The sequence below is a fragment of the Pavona decussata genome, unplaced genomic scaffold (assembly GCF_977016875.1).
Source record: "Pavona decussata unplaced genomic scaffold, jaPavDecu1.1 SCAFFOLD_6, whole genome shotgun sequence".
In the NCBI taxonomy this organism is placed as follows: Eukaryota; Metazoa; Cnidaria; class Anthozoa; order Scleractinia; family Agariciidae; genus Pavona; species Pavona decussata.
The window spans coordinates 7,382,501-7,401,334 of NW_028145430.1; the positions used below are offsets into that span (position 1 = coordinate 7,382,501).

At 40.4% G+C, this 18,834-nt stretch overlaps 1 protein-coding gene across 5 annotated transcripts in view; it reads left to right on the top strand.

The window, feature by feature from the left end:
* Window positions 1-16,482, top strand: part of LOC146489548 (transient-receptor-potential-like protein) — a 56,163-nt gene extending 39,681 nt beyond the window's left edge. For all 5 annotated transcript variants that reach the window (XM_085109417.1, XM_085109427.1, XM_085109436.1 and 2 more), the window contains 6 exons: window positions 3,255-3,376; window positions 5,661-5,789; window positions 11,215-11,386; window positions 11,585-11,799; window positions 16,272-16,319; window positions 16,383-16,482. In XM_085109417.1, coding sequence (XP_084965543.1) covers window positions 3,255-3,376; window positions 5,661-5,789; window positions 11,215-11,386; window positions 11,585-11,799; window positions 16,272-16,319; window positions 16,383-16,451 — 755 coding nt within the window. In that variant the 3' untranslated portion in view covers window positions 16,452-16,482. The remainder of the gene's footprint in view (window positions 1-3,254; window positions 3,377-5,660; window positions 5,790-11,214; window positions 11,387-11,584; window positions 11,800-16,271; window positions 16,320-16,382) is intronic.
* The last annotated feature ends 2,352 nt before the right edge of the window (window positions 16,483-18,834 follow it).

Consider the following 18,834-nt stretch of genomic DNA (forward strand, 5'->3'; position numbering starts at 1 on the left):
CCTTCAAACTGCTATATCAGATATTTCCCATGGACAGTGTCATTTACTGAGCAGACAAAAACAAATAATACCACAAAGGTTGCTTTTTCTCTTTCAAATACTCGAAAAGGTGTTGAAATAACTAAGTGGAAGGAGTTAACCCTTTTTCTTCCTTCAGAACTGAAAACATTTTCATCAAAAGATTTCAGTCCATTCACAGTACCAAAATTGACTATGGTGAACCCCCACACAACATTTTTCAGGCAAACAGATTCAAATCAGCACTATGCTCAAAGTGATTGATGACTGACAAACTGTACCGGTTTGTCCCAGTATATATGATCCAGCCCTAGTTGATATGGCTGAAAGCAAGAGCAAAAGTCTATTATACTTTGTTGGCCCAAAAGGAGCAATTGAAGATGGAGAAATTTTTAATTGCATCAGGAGCATTAGGCCATTATTTCTAGAACAGGAGAGTCTATACTTACTGATTTTGAAAAAAATCATGACTAACAATCATGGAACTCAACTGGTGTTTCAACAACATTCTATAGACCAATTAATTGAATCAACAATGAAATCATGAAAGACGTCATAAAGAAACACAAGGTCCTACGATCATTATCTGACAACAAAGTTAAACTTGACAGCATCGATAGATAGATAGATAGATAGATAGATAGATAGATAGATAGATAGATAGATAGATAGATAGATAGATAGATAGATAGATAGATAGATAGATAGATAGATAGTTTATTTAACCACTTCACAGCCTCACGGCTGAATTATGTAGATTTTACAATTGAAATATAATAATAAAACAATTATATAATAATCAATAGATAAAAAGATTGAAATTTAGAAATATTTGAAAATACATCAAAAATATAAAAATTTACAAAAATTTAAATGTTCTAAAAGATTTGCTTATATTTAGTTAGACCGTCGCAGCCATAGCGTATATGAAGGACTTCCTTGCCCGATTAGTTTTCAAATTGGGCACATGAAAAATGCGCTGTTTTCTTAAGTTGTAACTGTTGCAGCTGCGAGTTGGAGGCAACAGGTTTCTAATCTTATGATTTGGGTCCGAAAGGAGCCTGTTAAAAAGGGTGTTTCAAAGCTGATCATGGTGGTCGCCCAGAGGTAAGATCCCCAAAACTTCCATTCCATTCCATTGGCCCCTGGTACTATGATTGATATGGCCCGTGTCTGTAAACGCACTAGTTCATTTTTAAGATACTGGGGAAGGGCATGGTAGAAGGCCGGTATAGCGTAATCAATTATTGACCTGATACATGCAGTATAGAAAAGCACAAGGTCACTAGGCGGACCCCTAGCCCGTTTTAGCTGTACCAGAAAATACAGACGTTTGCTAGCCTTTTTTATCACCTCATCTATATGGAGGTTCCATGAGAGGGAACTACTTATTGTTACACCTAGCAACTTGACGCTGTCCACCACCTCCAGCTCCTTTCCGCCGACAATCACTGGGTCAAAATCAGTTAGTTCCTTGGCGAAGGTGATTCTCAGTTCTTTGCATTTATCAGCGTTAACGTGGACTCTGTTATCATGAAACCACTGGCTGACCCGGTCAGCTATACACTGCGCATTGCTGGCACCACCCTTCAGAACGAACTCTGACGCAGTGGTGTCGTTTACAAATTTCCAAAGATGTGGTGAACTAATATCTTAATCATTAATCATTAAAACAAACAGCCAGGGGCCTAACTTGATTCCCTGTGGTACTCCGGATGGGACAGAACCCCACTCAGAAAAACAACCCACCTTTAGGTTGATTCTCTGTTATCGATCAGATAGAAAATCTGAAACCCAGTTGACAACACTACGCGGGATATCTAATTGGGATAATTTAGTGATGACAATGCTATGATCAATAGGGTCAAAAGCCTTACGATAGTCAAATAACAAGGTCTTAACGGTTGAGCCGTTCCCGTCTGTTCCAAGCGACCAATGATGGAGCATACTAATCAGTGCCATAGTGGTGGAGGAGTTGGGTATCGCTCCATACTGGCTGTGATCAAGCACCTTCAAGACTGCAGGCTTGACGAAATCGTCCACGATGAAGCCCTCTGCCACTTTAGAGACAGCCGGAGTGAGAGAGATTGGGCGCAGTCCTTCTCTAAAAGCTTCACTGGTTTCTTCTTTGGCAGGGGAGTGACATCAGCTGTCTTCCACATAGATGGTAAACGTTGTTCGTGAAAGGAGGCATTAAGGATTTCCATAACAGGGAAAGCCACGAAGTCAGAATATTCCTTCAGGAGCCAGTTCGGTATTTGGTCAGGTCCAGACGCTTTGCTAGGGCTGAGCTTGGCCAGTACTTTTGCTACTCGACTCTCCGTTATATGTGGGATGTCAGGAGATTCCTCCAAGGGAAGGCGGGGAAGGGGGATGGTAATCTGTAATCTTCCAATGGCTCCAGGAAAGCTTTATTGATGGTGTTGGCTTGCTCTAGTTGGGGGAGATCAGAGACCCCTTTAACTTGTATCTGATTAAACTAAGTCTCCGTTTTTTGATTCCATCCCACTAAGGCCCTTGACCTCCTGCCACCAAAGCAATACTCCATTATCATAATATCTCTATACCAACAAATTTCAAATAACAGACCTAAAGGATCTCTTGCTGCAACACTGCACCACTACAATGACAATGCCTATAACATTTGTATCAGATTGTAGCATTGAAACTTATACTGAGGCTAAAGAGAGGGAAAACTACAGCAAACATGAGCAAGCCACATGTGTACCTATAACTTTTATAGATAATGCCATCAGTGATCAATTTAATAAAAACAAAGGAAAACACAGATGAAGAATACCTTGAAGAAATGAAAACCTTCAAGCGAATTGATTTAATACCTAATAAGCAAGGATACACACTAGAGAGGCACTAAACAAAAATCAAAAAGTTGGGAAAACAGAACTAAATTATGACACAGATGAAATTAACAATGGCAAAACTGGCGAAAGTTTTGTTTTCAAGGAATCAAAAAGTAAATCCTTCAAAGAATTGATTAAAAGCATGACTCCAGCAAGTGACGGTAGTGAGAGTGATGATGATTTCGACAAAGCATTTCAACCTTTACTTGATAGTAATACATGTTCTCTGTGACACCTGGTGAACCTACAGAAAGCGAAAAATAAGTAATGCAGGCCAAATGTCGTATTTCTGATTCAGATTCAGATTCCCCCAAAGTTATTTTTTTAACAACGACAATTACTATTCAAATCTTAGCAATGTATTTTCCTTTATAGAAAAAGTTGATAAAGTACGTGATGATACAGAAAACACAGGAAGCATGGTGAATCAGCTTCTTTACAGAACGTTCACGAGACAGCAAAACCTTGACAAAGCTGTCTTGCCCATTGGTAAAGAGGTACGTATCTTAAACAATACTTTTTAACATGTGTGTAATTAATGCGAGGACTGCCTTTTTCGAATTGGTCAGCTAGATCAATTACCCAGCACATCTAAGCTACCTTTCTACACGTATTGACTGCACAATTGACGTCCAACGCTGTACATAAATGACAGTTGGCTGAAAATGATTATATAAAAAGTAGTTGTTTCTTTGAGCCCACATTCACAAAAGAGTCATTGCGCCCCGAGCTGAATTTCGCACAGTCGAGAATTCAGAAAATTACCAGCGAGCACCAAATAGCGAAAGTAACCCACATTCATCGAGCTCATTCCCTGCAATATCACTATTTTTTGTGTCATTAAGCTTTGTATCATATCTCTCTCTTCGTTTCTGGGGATATTTTCTAGAACAGTCTTCGTGAGGAAAGGAAAATTGGAGAATCATTGGTTCACTTCTAAGTAACATCTCGCTATTGACAATACAGTTGTACAGTTGTTATCCAAAGGAATATATTCGGCTCAGATACTCTTCTATATAGCTTTTATTTTGAAACAAAGAAGCGTGAGGATTTGTTGTCTCCATGCATACATCTGTTGTAGAGATGTTCCTGATTTCTAAGGATGTCTGTCCTTAGAACGCAAGTTTTATTATGTCCATTTGATATTATTCTCCCGATTCGTTGCGAAGAGATATAACAAACTGTATGGTTTTCTAGGTGGCGTTCCTTCCTTTTAAACTCGTGAATGCGCGCATGCGCAATGAACGAGTTTATAGCGATGGTGGGTTTTTCACTTGGTTGGTTGGTGGGTTGTTAACTTTCAGGCATGCACAGTGAATAAGTGATCGTAACCTAGAGGAATTTCACTCTGGTGCTGGTCGAAATTAACAAATTTAGCGTTTTCGACAGGGAACACACCTCTTGGAAACGGTGAATGGAAAGAGGAACTTCTAAGGGATGCTCGGCAGTTTCAACAGCGGCAATCGAGTATTAACGTATTAAAACTTCATTAAATATTCAATATTTCTTATTTCTCTTAATTTTACCAATCCTTCTAGAAAAACTTTCTCGTCCCAAATATACCCAAAAATCACCCAAAAATTCACAAAACACCGCACAACATAGATTCACGGAATGAGCAGAGAGTTTTTGGATTGCTTGAAACGCGAACGAGATATTTCAATTTAACCGATTTTAAGCCGCGTGAAAACGGCTTTCAGGTTTACCCCCGCCTTACCTGTTGGCATGAACTTTAATTAAAATAGCACGTGACTTTTTTAAATCAGCGCATCAGAATAACCTTTATATTCCCTGTGTAGGAAATAAGTTTACAATTATTTTAGTACAAGAATAATTATTTTTCGTTATATCGGGCAAAAAAATACTTTCTTTTAGCTTTCCAGGTAGTTACTGAGGTGTCATCTGCATTCACGAGTTGGCTCATAGGAGCTTTTGATTTCCTATTGGCACAGGCAAATAAATTAAAATACTCATTTTCTCATTTGTTTTGGGTATGTGCTTATTTTTTTGTGAGGACTTCAAACGATAAGCTTAATTTAAGCAATGAATCTGCTACCATTGTTGCGGATCGGACAAGTTCACCTCTCGTTTCTTGCTTCTTTAACGGAATTTGTATTTGCAATTGCTATTGGTTTGCGATGTAACTCTGTCATTTTCATTAATAAAAAAAAGAATTAGCAAATCTTTTACATCTTTTCACATCTCTGAAATGGGAAGTCAATGAATCGCATGTTTACATTGCACTCCACGTAAGAATACCTTCTTAATTGGTTCATGGTTGCTGGCGATTTCATGTCGATCATACAGTTTTTAGAATGTTTTTTCCATTGTTCCGCTAACTTTAAGAATTCAGCATTTTTTTAAACCAATTAGCTAAGGATTCATGACATCTCTTAGATTTGATCTGTTAAAAGTGCTTGTGGACAACTCTTACAGTACAAGTAAAAGAATACAGATTTTCATTACAAATTTAGACTTTCGAGAGGCCATAACCCCTCTGTGACCGTTGTTTGCACGACATTTTTCACGGTCAAAGTACAAATTAACAAGACTTAAGTTTATTTTTTTCGGATTTTGGCCTAATTGGAGTTAATTAGCATTCATCTTGTTGATAAATTTTGTGTTACTTGAGCCGATCTTATTCCTAAAGTTCTCCGATTTTCTCAATGGGAAGCGTTGCGATTCCGAGCTTAAAACATGGAGTGGTGAATGTTTAATGACTATACATTAAGGCTGTAAAGTGAAATGATCGAAAACTTACTACTGGTGTTTTTTCCCTAGGCTTGGGAAACCCATTCTGCCATACATGTCGACGGTTTGTATTTAACCTGTCAACGACTCTCTGTGAGCTGGGATAGCTTTGGTGCCAGATATATCACTCCCTTTTCAAAAGAATTTCCTCATTTTGAGGTAAGTTACCATGATGAGTTCAAAACTTACACGTAATTAGAAAACGTAAGTCGATCAAAATAAAGTTTGATAAGAACATATTTCTTTAGCCAAGAAACAGCCTCTAACATAGCCTTCTAGTTGAAACTCTTAGATTGTACATAACTGGAGAAAAGTTTCATTTGAGGTCTGGAATATGAGCTTGCATGAGAACGCGTTCTGATTTCCAAAACCACAATAATCATAGCTAGACCCACGGGTCACTTGATTTCTTTTGTTTTATAACTAAACTCATTGCTGTATTTAAATCTACCGTACGCATCTCTTGACAATAGTCACCAATCAGTTAGCTTGCGTAGCAAGCGTTTCCGTGGGGTTTTCATGATCAGCGTTCCCCGAAGTTTGGCTGCCTAGGAAATGGGGCGAGAGCAAAATAAAGATGTAAGGGGGGAGGGGAGGAGGGGCGAATGAAACGCTTGCCCGCAAACCCCACGATTCTACAGAATGGCGTTCGCCCACGAACGCGGCAATCTGATTGGGGCAGAGTGAGGTCTGTCAATCTCCTGACATCTTTACAGAGGAATGAATTCTCAAGTAGTTTTCAATATGGTTGACAGTGATTGTGATTTCGATCATTGCCTTCAAAAAGAACTCGATATTCTTGCTGAGCGTGGATTTAACAGATCATTAAGAGAAGAGCAGAAGATCTCGATAAGGTACTGTAACGTTTTCAGACGGGCTAACAAGCAGGACTTTCACGTAAAACTCTCCCTTCGGACGATCATCTATATTCAGAAAGGAATCGGCAGTAACTCTTGGTTTCTGTTTAGTTAAGCGAGAACACGCCGTTGAGAAGCACTGTGACCCTTTATTTTAATGGCTGCTCAGACCTAAGACAGCAACTTATAAACAGACTCTGACACCTAAACGAGGCATGCCACAAACAATGCATTTTGTTACATCCTTTTCCTTATAACAAAAAAAAAAAAAAAAGAAACAAGCCAAAGAAAACAACAAAAAAAAAAACAAAACAAAAAAACAGCAACGCCAACTAGTTAAACTTCTGTACAACGTTTGAGATTGTTACAAATAAAGTTCCAACGAGTTACTATACATCAGTAATCCTTCAGATAACCCGGCCTTCTGACTGCTCTCCCCGAACATGTCGTTGCGCCTTGCTCAGGTAAAGCAACAGGCTCCGAATTCCCAGATGGCAAAACAGGCTCATTGGTTGCGTCAGCTTGACTACTGGGGGCATCTCTCTGGATACACGACGCGGCGGGCTCATTCGCAGGGCTCCTTTGTTTTCCTCAGGTGACGCCGATTCCGACGATATCTGACCCCATCCTTGGTAACCACCTCATAAGACCGAGTTCCAACACATCTCTCAACTTTTGCCTTCCCAGCTTCTTTAGTCGACTTTCCAGGCGGCATGAATCGCACAGTATCTCCACTTCTAAGCGCTTCCAGATCCCTGGCCGACCTGTTGTAAGCAACGACTTGTCGTTCCTTGTTAGCGAGAAGTTCGGATAAGTCCCGGGCTAATCAACTAGCCTAAGAAGCTGAGGAACGATGGGTAGTTGTGCTCTCATCCGTCTACTCATCAAACGCTGCACTGGACTAGTACCCAGTCCCTGACTTGGGGTATTCCTGTACTCGAGGAGGGCAAGATATGGGTCTGTTCCGGCTTTCCTTGACTTCCTCATGACATTTTTAGCTGAGTTAACGGCAGCTTCAACCTTTCCATTGCTTTGCGGATAAGTTGGAGAACTCGTTACAAGCTCAAAGTTCCACTGGCGACTGAATTCCTTAAATTCGACTGAGGCGAACTGAGGGCCATTGTCTGATACACACGTCTCCGGGATTCCATGCTTTGCAAACTGCGATTTAAACTTCTGTATTACTTTTCCTGAAGTAGTGTTGTCAAGGGGATCGTTTTCCCAGAACGAAGAGTAATAATAAAGACAAATGAGATAGTTTCGACCCCTGTAAGTAAACAAGTCAACTCCGACTTTCGCCCATGGCCGGTCGGGAACTTCATGAGGAATGAGTGTCTACTTTGGCTGCTTCCGGTCAAACGCCCTGCAGACTTCACACCTTTCAATAAACTGCTTGATTTCACTGCTCATTCCCGGCCAGTATATGCTTTCTCTAGCCAGCGACAGGGTGCTCACAACCCCACTATGGGCATAATGGAGACGACGTAGCATGTCTCGACGCAGCGACATAGGGACCACTACTCTTTCTCCTCTAATAACCACGCCATCGTAGACGCTCAATTCATCACGAATGTCAAAGTAGGGCAGTACCAGATGCGACAGCTTCCCTTTGGTTTCTGGCCAGCCAGCCTCGATGACTCTAATCAGCTCTTGAAGGCTGTCATCCTTCTGCGTGTGGACTTTAATTTCTTGAGGAGTACTTGGCTTCAGACGGATGTACTGTGTCATATTAACGCTCTCAATCTATGAAGCGACCTCCTGGCTCCCATCGTAGGGTAAATAAGCGCGACTGAGGGTGTCAGCCAGATGCATTGTGGATCCCTTTCTATAGCCAAGTTTGATATTATACATCTGAGTTCGCATGAGCATGAGCTGAAGCCTCTTCGGCGCTCGATGTAACGGCTTCTTGAAAATAACATCCAGAGGTTTGTGGTCTGACTCCACAGTCACTTCTCTAGCATAGGTGTAAGTGTGAAACTTTTCCAGGCCATAAACGACAGCCAAAAGCTCCTTCTTAATTCGAGAGTAACGCGTCTCCGCGTCGGTTAGCGCTCGGCTCGCATAGGCAATAGGCTGGCCCTTCTAAAACAGGACTGCTCCCAGACCTTTATCTGATGCATTGCATTGTAAGGTGATGCTCTCTGTCGAGTCAAAATACTTGAGGACAGGCGCATTTGAAACCAGCAGTTTCACTTGTCGGACAGCATCGTCATCTACGTCAGACCAAAACCATTCTACATCTGATAGAGTGAGCTTACGGAGTGGCTCCAATGCATCACTGAGTCGAGGCAAGAACTTGCTTAAGTAATTCGTGAATCCAATAAACCTTCGTACACTGGCCACATCAGTCGGGGTGGGCATTTTTTAACACTGCCTTGATTTTGTCGGGATCTGCTCGAAGACCCTCCTCTGAGATCACGTGACCCATAAATGGGACTTCTTTGCGTCGCAGTTTCACCTTGTCCCGGCTCAACTTAATGTTCTTTTCCCGACACCGATGCATTAAGGAGTGGAAGTTGTTGTCATGATCTGCCAACGCTTCTTCCTCTGTGGAGCCTTCTCCAAAAACCAAGATGTCATCATGAATGGTTAATACACCCTTCAGGCCTTCAATGCGTGGTTTAGCCTTTGCTGAAACTCCTCTGGGCTAAAAACACAGACCAAAGGACAGCCGACGCCAACAAAATCTCCCAAAGGGTGAATTGAATGTCGTTAAGCACGAACTGTCATCGTCAAGTTCAACATGCCAGAAACCGTTCTTTGTGTCTGCGGTGGAGAACACTTTAGCTCGGGAAAGCGCTGGAAGAATATCCTCAACTGTCGGCGTTGGATAGTGGCTACTCCTCAGAACTTTGTTGAGGTCCTTAGGATCCAGACAAACCCGAATTTGTCCATTAGGTTTCTGCACGACAACGAGGCTCGACACCCAGGGGGTAGGCTCTGTGACTCTTTCTACGATCCCGACGATATCTGGCCCCACCCTCGGTAACCACCTTGTAGGACCGAGTTCCAACACATCTCTCAACTTTTGCCTTCACAGCTTCTTTAGTCGACTTTCCAGGCGGCATAAATCGCACAGTATCTCCACTTCTAAGCGCTTCCAGATCCCTGGCCGACCTGTTGTACTGAAGCAAGGACTTCTCGTTCCTTGTTAGCGAGAAGCTTCGGATAAGTTCCGGGCTGAACAACTGGCCCGAGAGATACTTTTCCGAATGCTGTTGGGCAGGTGACACAAACTGCCTTTCGACAAGGGCTCTTCCCCGCTGGTGAGTTAAGCAGCCGCTTCGATTGCTGTGCACCGCTCGACGGACTTAAATTTTCTTTTGATTCAGAAGACTCGCTAAGTTTAAATGCTCTCTGGATGGACTGATACAGATTTCCTAGATTTCGGATTTTGCGGGCACACGGATTACAGACTCTGTCGGAGTACGTTTTACTTTCATTCACGGTAATCCCAACGCTCCTACATACATCCGTACGAATAACTCCAAAACATTTCTTCCTTTGAGATGCATCATTCACTCTGAAACGTAAGAGGGTTATTAACCATCGAGTGATGTCGATATATGCCCAGAAATGCACGCAAATGAGATGCATGAACTGTATGATAGACATCACAAAGTGTCCCCTACCCTAAACTCTTACTAAAACTCAAATAATTCTGTCAAACATGAAGTCATATGAAAACGACAAAAAGGTCTCTCTTATATAAAGCACTCAAAAAAGTGCCCGCGTAAAGGGACGATTCCTACGCACGATCATTTTTCTTCTACAGATACCCTTTTCATGCAGATTGCTCAATCCAAGTATAGAAGATTCCGAGGACGCCGGTAGCAACATTGGGTTTACACCACCGACATGAGTGGGTTAAATAGCCTATTCCCGATTTTTTTTTTACCTCATCACGAAAGCGTGGCTAAGTGCAAAGTTTTTCATATTAAAATGAGTTTAAAGATCAGGCCTCTGCTAATGTAGTGAAGAAACGTATCACAGACCTCAGCTCAAAAATCAAGACCACAATTCAGCCTGTGTTTATCAGCAGAAAACTCAACGAAGACCTTAAAATTCGAGAACTCAAGCCTGCCACTGTTAACCAACAATGTCTAGTTTATAAATTTCAATGTAACCTGTGCGATGCAGGATATGTTGGTTACACTCGCGGCCACCTCCACGAACGCGTTGATGGACACAAACAAAAATCGTCGTCTATTTGTAAACACTACTTGAGCGAACATAACTCGAACGTGCCTCGTTGTCTTTCAGAACAATTTCACGTGCTAGCTAAATGTTCTAACAAATTTGATTGCCTATTTAAGGAGAAGCTTTTCATAAGAAAACTTAAACCATCCCTAAACGTGCAAACAGACTCGATTCGCGCAAAGGTATTCACCTGAAGAACTTGTGATCCTTTGTTAATATGCTAATTTGTAGAGATTTTAAAGTATAGAAATCGAATCTACGCATTAATTTATCCACTTTGCCTTGAGAATGGTGTCACGATGACGCCGAAACGTCGGCTATTAACTTTAATTTTCGCTTGCTTATGTTTCAAGAAATCATTATTGATCAAAATGAGTTTTGTTTGCACACGAATGAAAGCCAAATATTCAGAATAAAAACTATGCCGAAGCCTCGCTTTCATAATGAGGTTCAAAGCAACTCTGAAGTGACCTATTGGTTTAGGCAACAGGAATCATGTTATCATATTTCTCGAATTGCTTATACAGGTAATGATTGTGGAAACTGGCGAGACAAAGTGGCTCGGACTTGGCGTGGTATTTGAAGATTACGGTACAAATGCTTTTCCAGGATGGCATGGTGGAACTGTAGGATACCATACCGATGATAGGTTAATCTTTAATGACTTAAATCACTCCCCCAAGAAGACTACATTGACCGGTAAGATCGAAACGTTTTTGCATTGTTTTGTTTAACCGGTTTTGTTTGTCTGCCGTTTTTTTTGTTAATTTGTTTGTGAAGTTTCGTTGTTTTATACACGCACTCATTAAGAGATAGCATTTGGCGTCGTTAACTTGTTTTTGTTTTTAAATATAGTCATCAGATTTTTGTCAATAGCAAGTCTCTTGTCTAACCTAGGAAAGGCTGCCGTTCGTCGAGGTGATGTGATTCGATGTACAGTACTGTTTGAGGAAAAAGAATGGAAAGATGGAAAACTCCAAGTTCCAGTAGAGTTTTATGAGAATGGGAGCAAAGTAATTCCACAAGACAAACTGGTGACATACATTAAGTACGAGCAAAGCGAGCTCTACCCGTACGTTTGTTTTAAGCATGCGAATACCGTGTTGGCTAAGGTAAGAACATCTCCTATTTTTGTCATCAAATGATTTGAAACGTCACAATATTGACATGAATTTTGCATTTATGAATGAATAAATGTATGAAAGCAACCACTGACTAACTGAATAAATGAATGAATGAAGGAATAAATGAATGCATGCATGCATGCATGCATGAATGAATGAATGAATGAATGAATGAATGAATGAATGAATGAATGAATGAATGAATGAATGAATGAATGAATGAATGAATGAATGAATGAATGAATGAATGAATGAATGAATGAATAAATGAATAAATAGACTGTTCACTGTCCCCTTATTTTCCCGTGGGATTATCGAGACTGGTACGCTTTAATAGAGCTATCGCCATTGAGGTTTCTAAAAACCAACGAGCGCGATCTGAGGAGAGTGTCTAAACTACCGAAGGGAGCCGGAGTGGGAAAGCGGCGGGAAAAATAGGTAGATTGTAACAGCTTAAGGACGGTGAGGGAAGACTATGCGGGAAAAGCAAACTTTAGCAAGGGCTATTGGAATCCAAAATGAAAATTGGAGGTAATCACGCAGTAAAATATAAGGCAATGTAATGCGTTTTATTCCATAATGAAGCTTTAATATCTCTGAAAAATGCATGGCTACCCCCAAGTTTCTTTTGAACACCAAGAGCACTTCATAAATTCTTCTTCCTCCGCATAGTTAAATTTTAAACCGCGCAAAAGATATCCCTGTGTTAGTAGGCACCACCCACAGGAGACCCCAGTATTTCGAGATGCGCAGAATGTATGCGCAGTAACAAAAGTAGGCAAATTAAAGGAAATACGATAATCCTTGTTACAATACAGTTTCTGTACCATTTCGAGACAGAGTACACTTGCGAAATAAAATAGAGTTGCGAAAGTCTTTCGAGCGAGGACACTGGGTATGAAAATACAGTACAATACATCAGCTCTTTGTAAATTAAATTTCAAGGCAAGCGGAACACATGCAGAACGCTCCGTTGGCGCCAAAAAAAGCGGTGAAACTCACAGCAAAACCAGAAGTGTCAGATACATGCCATATTTGTAAAATTTATTGTAAAATAGCAGTCGGCGATTTCGGGAAGAAAAACAAGTATACCTTCTACGGAAAATTTGTTTATGACCTGAAGTTGCCAGCTGGAGTTGCCAGCATTCCTCTAGCCGAGCTTTTGAAAGGACATCTTAGAGATGAAGTGGATCCACAAGATGGGAAATCTTCAGGTGTTTTCCCGGAGTGCGCACTTAAAATTCGCAACGCGAGCACCTTGTGCGAGGTTATCAGGACGGCTTTTAAGTGCAACGACAACAACGCTTGTGACGAAAGAAATCACAACCACCAAACACGAAGGCCTGCTCGAGCTCGAAGTTTCGCGGCTATCGAACTCCTTTTGTTTAGCAAGGACAAAGCTTTGATAAATCAAACTCTTTCCAAACCCAGCTGGATGCAATGCCAACACTCTAATAGACGATAGACGGCTTCTTTTTGTTCACGTTTGAGAACTATTCTTCTCAAAATCATTAATAATTCAAAAGACAAAGACATAGGAAATCATGCACCGTGATGTGTTTGGATATCTGATGAAAAACTCCTCTTTTTCGCATCCTTAATTTTCCCTTCAAAATCAATTTGTTTGAGAAGTTATATCAAACACTTGTCACAATGTTTCATCACAATATAGCAAAAACCTCGAAGCTCGTTAAAAATACTCCGCTACGCGTCGTATTTTCAACTCTCTTCTCGGTGTTTGATATGTGATGAAACACTGTCTCGTGTTTGATATATTACCTCCAAGCTGACGAGACAAATGATTAAAATCAAAACATTCCCCATGATCTTCACAACATTCCGGGCTGGCCGTAGCCATTTTTAGAACTGGCGATGAATGATATCTTGTCAGATACTTCAGTCATACTGTCAACGCTTCTGAAATACTTTTGTCTAATTGACCTATGAGGCGTTGCCGCTGCTGATACAACGGGCCTTGCGAACACGGGCTAGATAGTGAGAAGCTGTTACAGTCTCCCTATTTTTTTGCTCCCCTCCGCCACTCAACTAACCCCCACTCCGATCCGCTCCCTTCGGTAGTTCAGACACTCTCCCGAGATTGCGCTTGCTTTTACAAATCAAGATGGCGACAGCTCCATCGATGCGTGTCAGTCTCGACAATCCCACGGGAAAATAGGGTGACTGTGAACAGTCTAATGAATGAAGGAATGGATGGATAAATGACTGACTGACGGCCGGACTGACTAAATGAATGAATGAATGAATGAATGAATGAATGAATGAATGAATGAATGAATGAATGAATGGATGGATGGATGGATGGATGGATGGATGGATGGATGGATGGATGGATGGATGGATGGATGGATGGATGGATGGATGAATGAATGAATGAATGAATGAATGAATGAATGAATGAATGAATGAATGGATGGATGGATGGAAGAAAGGAAGGAAAGAAGGGAGGAAGGAAGGAAAATATCAATAAGGGGTACCTCTTGGTGCATTTATTTTATATCATTTCACTCTCATTTGAATTTCGCATTCGTCAAAAATATAATTCACGTCGGGTTCACTAATCAATCTCATGCCTAGGCACCTCTTACACAGTACCTACCTTTGCTTAAGGCTCTAATTCAACAAGAACGGTAATTGCGAAATTGTTGTATGCCTCAAATGAAAAATTCACCACTCTTTTTCTAACCTGCAATCCTGTTCCTTGTCTTGTCGATTTGGGGCATGAGGGAAAAAGTGTCTGGTGGAATTATTTGGCAATTCGTCTTCCATTAATGAGCATTTTGCACAAACAGGCTGCATGGCACAAGTCTCCAGATAAAAATGATTTGAAATACTGATAGTGACAGTAACAGGAAGAGTACTCTAAAATTGTTCTAAATCCCGATGTTGAAATCAAAATCATTGAGAATCTGAGAATGCATATGTCAGAGATTTTGCAAATTGACGGTTCTTCTAATTTTAACTGTATGAACATTAGGGAAATACAAACTTACTTGCAAGAGATGTGATCGAAAGGCTGAACGGATCACCATGAGAGTTTAAATGTTGACGGTCGATTGTATAAACAATGTTTTCGATTACTTCGTTGGTCTTATCAAGTTCACCTTTCGTTATCTCAGAAATACCACGATAGGCATCTTCTCTTGAAAAGCAACCTAAATTCAACCAAGAGCCATTAAGAATGGCAATCAAAGTTAGGTGTTCGCCCATTTTGACGCCATTTCGTTTAAAATGCAGTCTGTCCGCTTTCAAATGTCGCGCTCTAGCACGTCATTGCCAGAAATTGTGGTTAAAATGGCGGACGCGCGTGCGCATTTCTTCATTAATGGCGGCGGAATCGTGTGAGAAAAGTGTATGGGCATTCGGCGAAAATCTAAAATACAACAAATACGAGTTAAAATATTCCCTAGCTCCGATTTGAGACATGTTCAAAAGTGATTAAGCTACACTACTGACATAAAAAAAAGCCATAAGTCTACTTACTTCCCACGATGTTCGTTCGAAGCTTGAGTAGTAGCCATAGATTACTTATAGTTTGCCTCAAAATTGGTGTAATCCTCACCAAATGATCTTCGTTTTGAGGAACAACCCTTCAAGTGGTCAACTAGCTCCGACTCGCATTAAATTCAGGGAAGTTTGATGTACAAAATTCTCCATATAAAGAGTAATTTCTTGTAATTCAGGAAGTTCCCAAGGCCCTCGAAGATAACATATTTTTTTTCTTCGTTGATTCTGTGAACTAAGGCTATCTTTGCAGAACGCACAAGGAAGAGAAAAACCTCTTCGAGGTTAGATGTTCGAACAGCCGCCATATTTGTTTTTCTTTTCCAGCAATGTTTGTCGGTATATAAACTAGCCCCAGGTCTCCTCGTTTTACAGACCATGCCTTGTTAAATTTATTTTCTCCCGCGAAAATTAAACTGGGGTTGGAGTTTTATGGTTGACCACTTGTGAAACTTTGCAAATTAATAATTTTCAAGCGCTTTTAGAAGTAACTTTACATTTATTTAAAATGTCTGACTCCTTGCTGATTACAAGAAACGTCAATTAGAATGGAAATTGTAGGGAACTTGTTTCCCCGAAGTCATCGCCGCCATTTTGTTTGCTCACAATCCACCGGCTGACCAATAAATGCGAGAGCAAAATGTCCTTCATTTCTGGCAATGTCACTGTTATGCTAATGTTATGCTTTCATATCAATGATGTCCGGACCTTCCGCGCCATGTTCTCTACAGAAATGGTTGTTCCTAGAATGGATACATCAAAACATGGCAAGACGTTTACGTTTACACGATGTAGTATTCTGAATCCTCGTAGCTCTGACGTAGATGAGAAAAGAAGTCCATTTGTTTAGGAGAGAATGAAAACAATAAAGCTGTTTTAACTCTTCTTTTCCTGGCTTCGCTTCACACCATAATGACGATTTTACTGGCTCCTTTCAGATGTGCCCGAAGGAGGATATTGACTGCCAATGTTCAAAAATGCAGGAGGTGACATCTGGTCTTGAATCTAAACTTGCAGCCCTAGAGGAGAAGATAGCCTCGGATATTAAGAGCCAATGCTCAAAACTGCAGGAAACCCTAGATGCCGTGCTCCTGAAGTTGGGCGAAAAAAAAAGATGAAGAATGAATGAACGAAAGATCAAAAGATAAGGAGAAGCTGTGCATAAAAAGGAAAGTCCCAGAAGTAGGATTGTAGTGCTGCATCATGTTTTGCTTTGTTTTTCCTTTTCAGTAACAGAGCCATTTATAATTGCTAAAGTTTTAGACAGAAACAAGGTAGCGATGTTACGAGGTAATAAAGACAAATTACAGGGGCACTCAACTATTCAGTTTGGTGAATATCTCTTCAGAAGGCTTTTTAAATCGCCTAAAATATTTGATTTTAGTAAAGTTGAAACTAAAAACCTAGCAGCACTGGAAAACTAATTATTTTCGTTTTGATTTCGCTAAAAATGGTAAAAGGAGAGCTAGCAAATTCGGGGTATAGAATTCTGTTCACTTATTAACAAACTTTCTGTAACTAAAATTTTGAGCTATAGCGTCCGAACAGATCATACGGTATTAGTTTTACACAAATATGCCTTTAAAAAAGGCCACAAAGCGATCTTAGAACAGAGAAGACAACGTTTTCAGTATTTTCTTAAAATTTCCTCGTTGAATGCCCCTAAAATCAGTTTACGTTATACGAAATACGATAGCGAGTGAATGGACGCCAGTCAGGATAGGCATATATTCTCAGTTGCTGCACATGTCTCTTCTAAATCGGGCGTCAGAGAAATTAGCTTCAGTCAACTCTCGCCTTGCGGACACCTCGATATTACGGACACCCCGAAAATACGGACAGCAGCTAAATCCCCGGCAAAAATAAACTATAGACGTTTGACTGAAATAAATTTCCGCTATGACTGTCTGCCGCTATTAAGGACATAAACTTGCGGTCCCGAGGGTGTCCACAGTAAAGGGAGTTGGTTGCAGTTGAAATGGTTAAAAAACGATCAAACATGAGCCCACTTTGAAAAAGAGTGAAGCCTGGGTCGAGAGTAGCTGTCCAAGCGATTGTGGGAAGGTTTGGGGGACATTGGCTATTACTATCGCATTCATCGTTCCCCCAAACTATCCCTCAATCGCTTAGGCAGTTATTCTCGACCCAGGCCATCACTCATTTTCAAAGTGGGCTATTTGGGAGTCAAGAAAGAAGCCGCACTAATTTCAAATCCTTAAAAAACCAAACACCAACAAATTTTGTGACAGTTCCTAAAATGTTTGGTATGACATTTAATTGTTTACGTGCCATTTTTTCTCCATTGAAACGGCATTTTCACGGTCATGTTTTTTTTTAAACTCGAATGGTTTCCAGAGGTTTTGGATATTAAATCGGCAAAACCAAGATGACCGATCCAAGATGGCTGCTGTCTCTGAATGCATCACAATGCTATGTATATATAAATTTAATGCATGGCTTGACTTCCTGAACTCTAAAATGTACATTGGTTGCTTTTGTAACAAGGTTTGAGTTAATCTGATAAGCATAAGTATTTTAGTGTAATGCTTTTATAAGTAACGTAATAAAAAGTGTGGTGAAATGGCGCTGATAATTATGCGTTCGTTTGATTGGTGCGTAGAAAAAAAATACCTCAATAATCAGGCCAAAATATTTCTGTTTGCTGTAATTGATTGCAAAAGATAAAAGCTTAGTCAAGAAGAAGTTTACGTTTGCAAACTGCACCAGTAATTATCGTTGTGTGTATAGTACGCCGCAATATTTAATGTAAAGGAAGTGTGTTATTTTGACTTTTTTAACTTGGCTACTGCTGCTTTGTGCACCACTTGAGTATAGATTAGAAATAAAAGCAGATTGTTGTGATATCTTCATGATACAATTTTAGCGCAAGCGCAAACAAACACACGTGTGAACTACCACAACGCAAATGCAAACGCAAGCACAAGCAAACACAGGCTTGCCAGAATTACCCATTTGAAAACAGTGAACTCACACCTCGAGATTTCAATCAAACATATAATGAGCCAGTGGTCATGGGCTCGAATCCCGTTCAAGCCTAAAATTTTGTCAGGCTTTCTTTTCGCAACTGCTTATGGCACTGTTGAAAACTCATTATTTTAAATTGGCCTTTAGCTTATGACCTGTAGTATTTTAACACAGATCTTTTGCATGCATATAAATATATATGTGATATTCTTTATTTAGTATCCATTTATTAACTATTTAAAAGCTGTAACATTGTAGTATTATAACCATTGTAATGTAAAGCGCATTATACCATATACCCATGTATTTTGCGCTATATAAATAATAAAGTTATGTTATGTTATGTTTTGTTGCGTGCTAACTGGGAGGATCTTTCTTCTATTTCATATAATTTGTAAGACGCCGAAACAGACAAGCGTCTCATAACCATTTCACGTATTGTCGACATCAATCGCCATGGTTCGTGCATAAGGGTCCTGCTATACTGTCATCAAACGCTCAAATTTAACAGGCCTT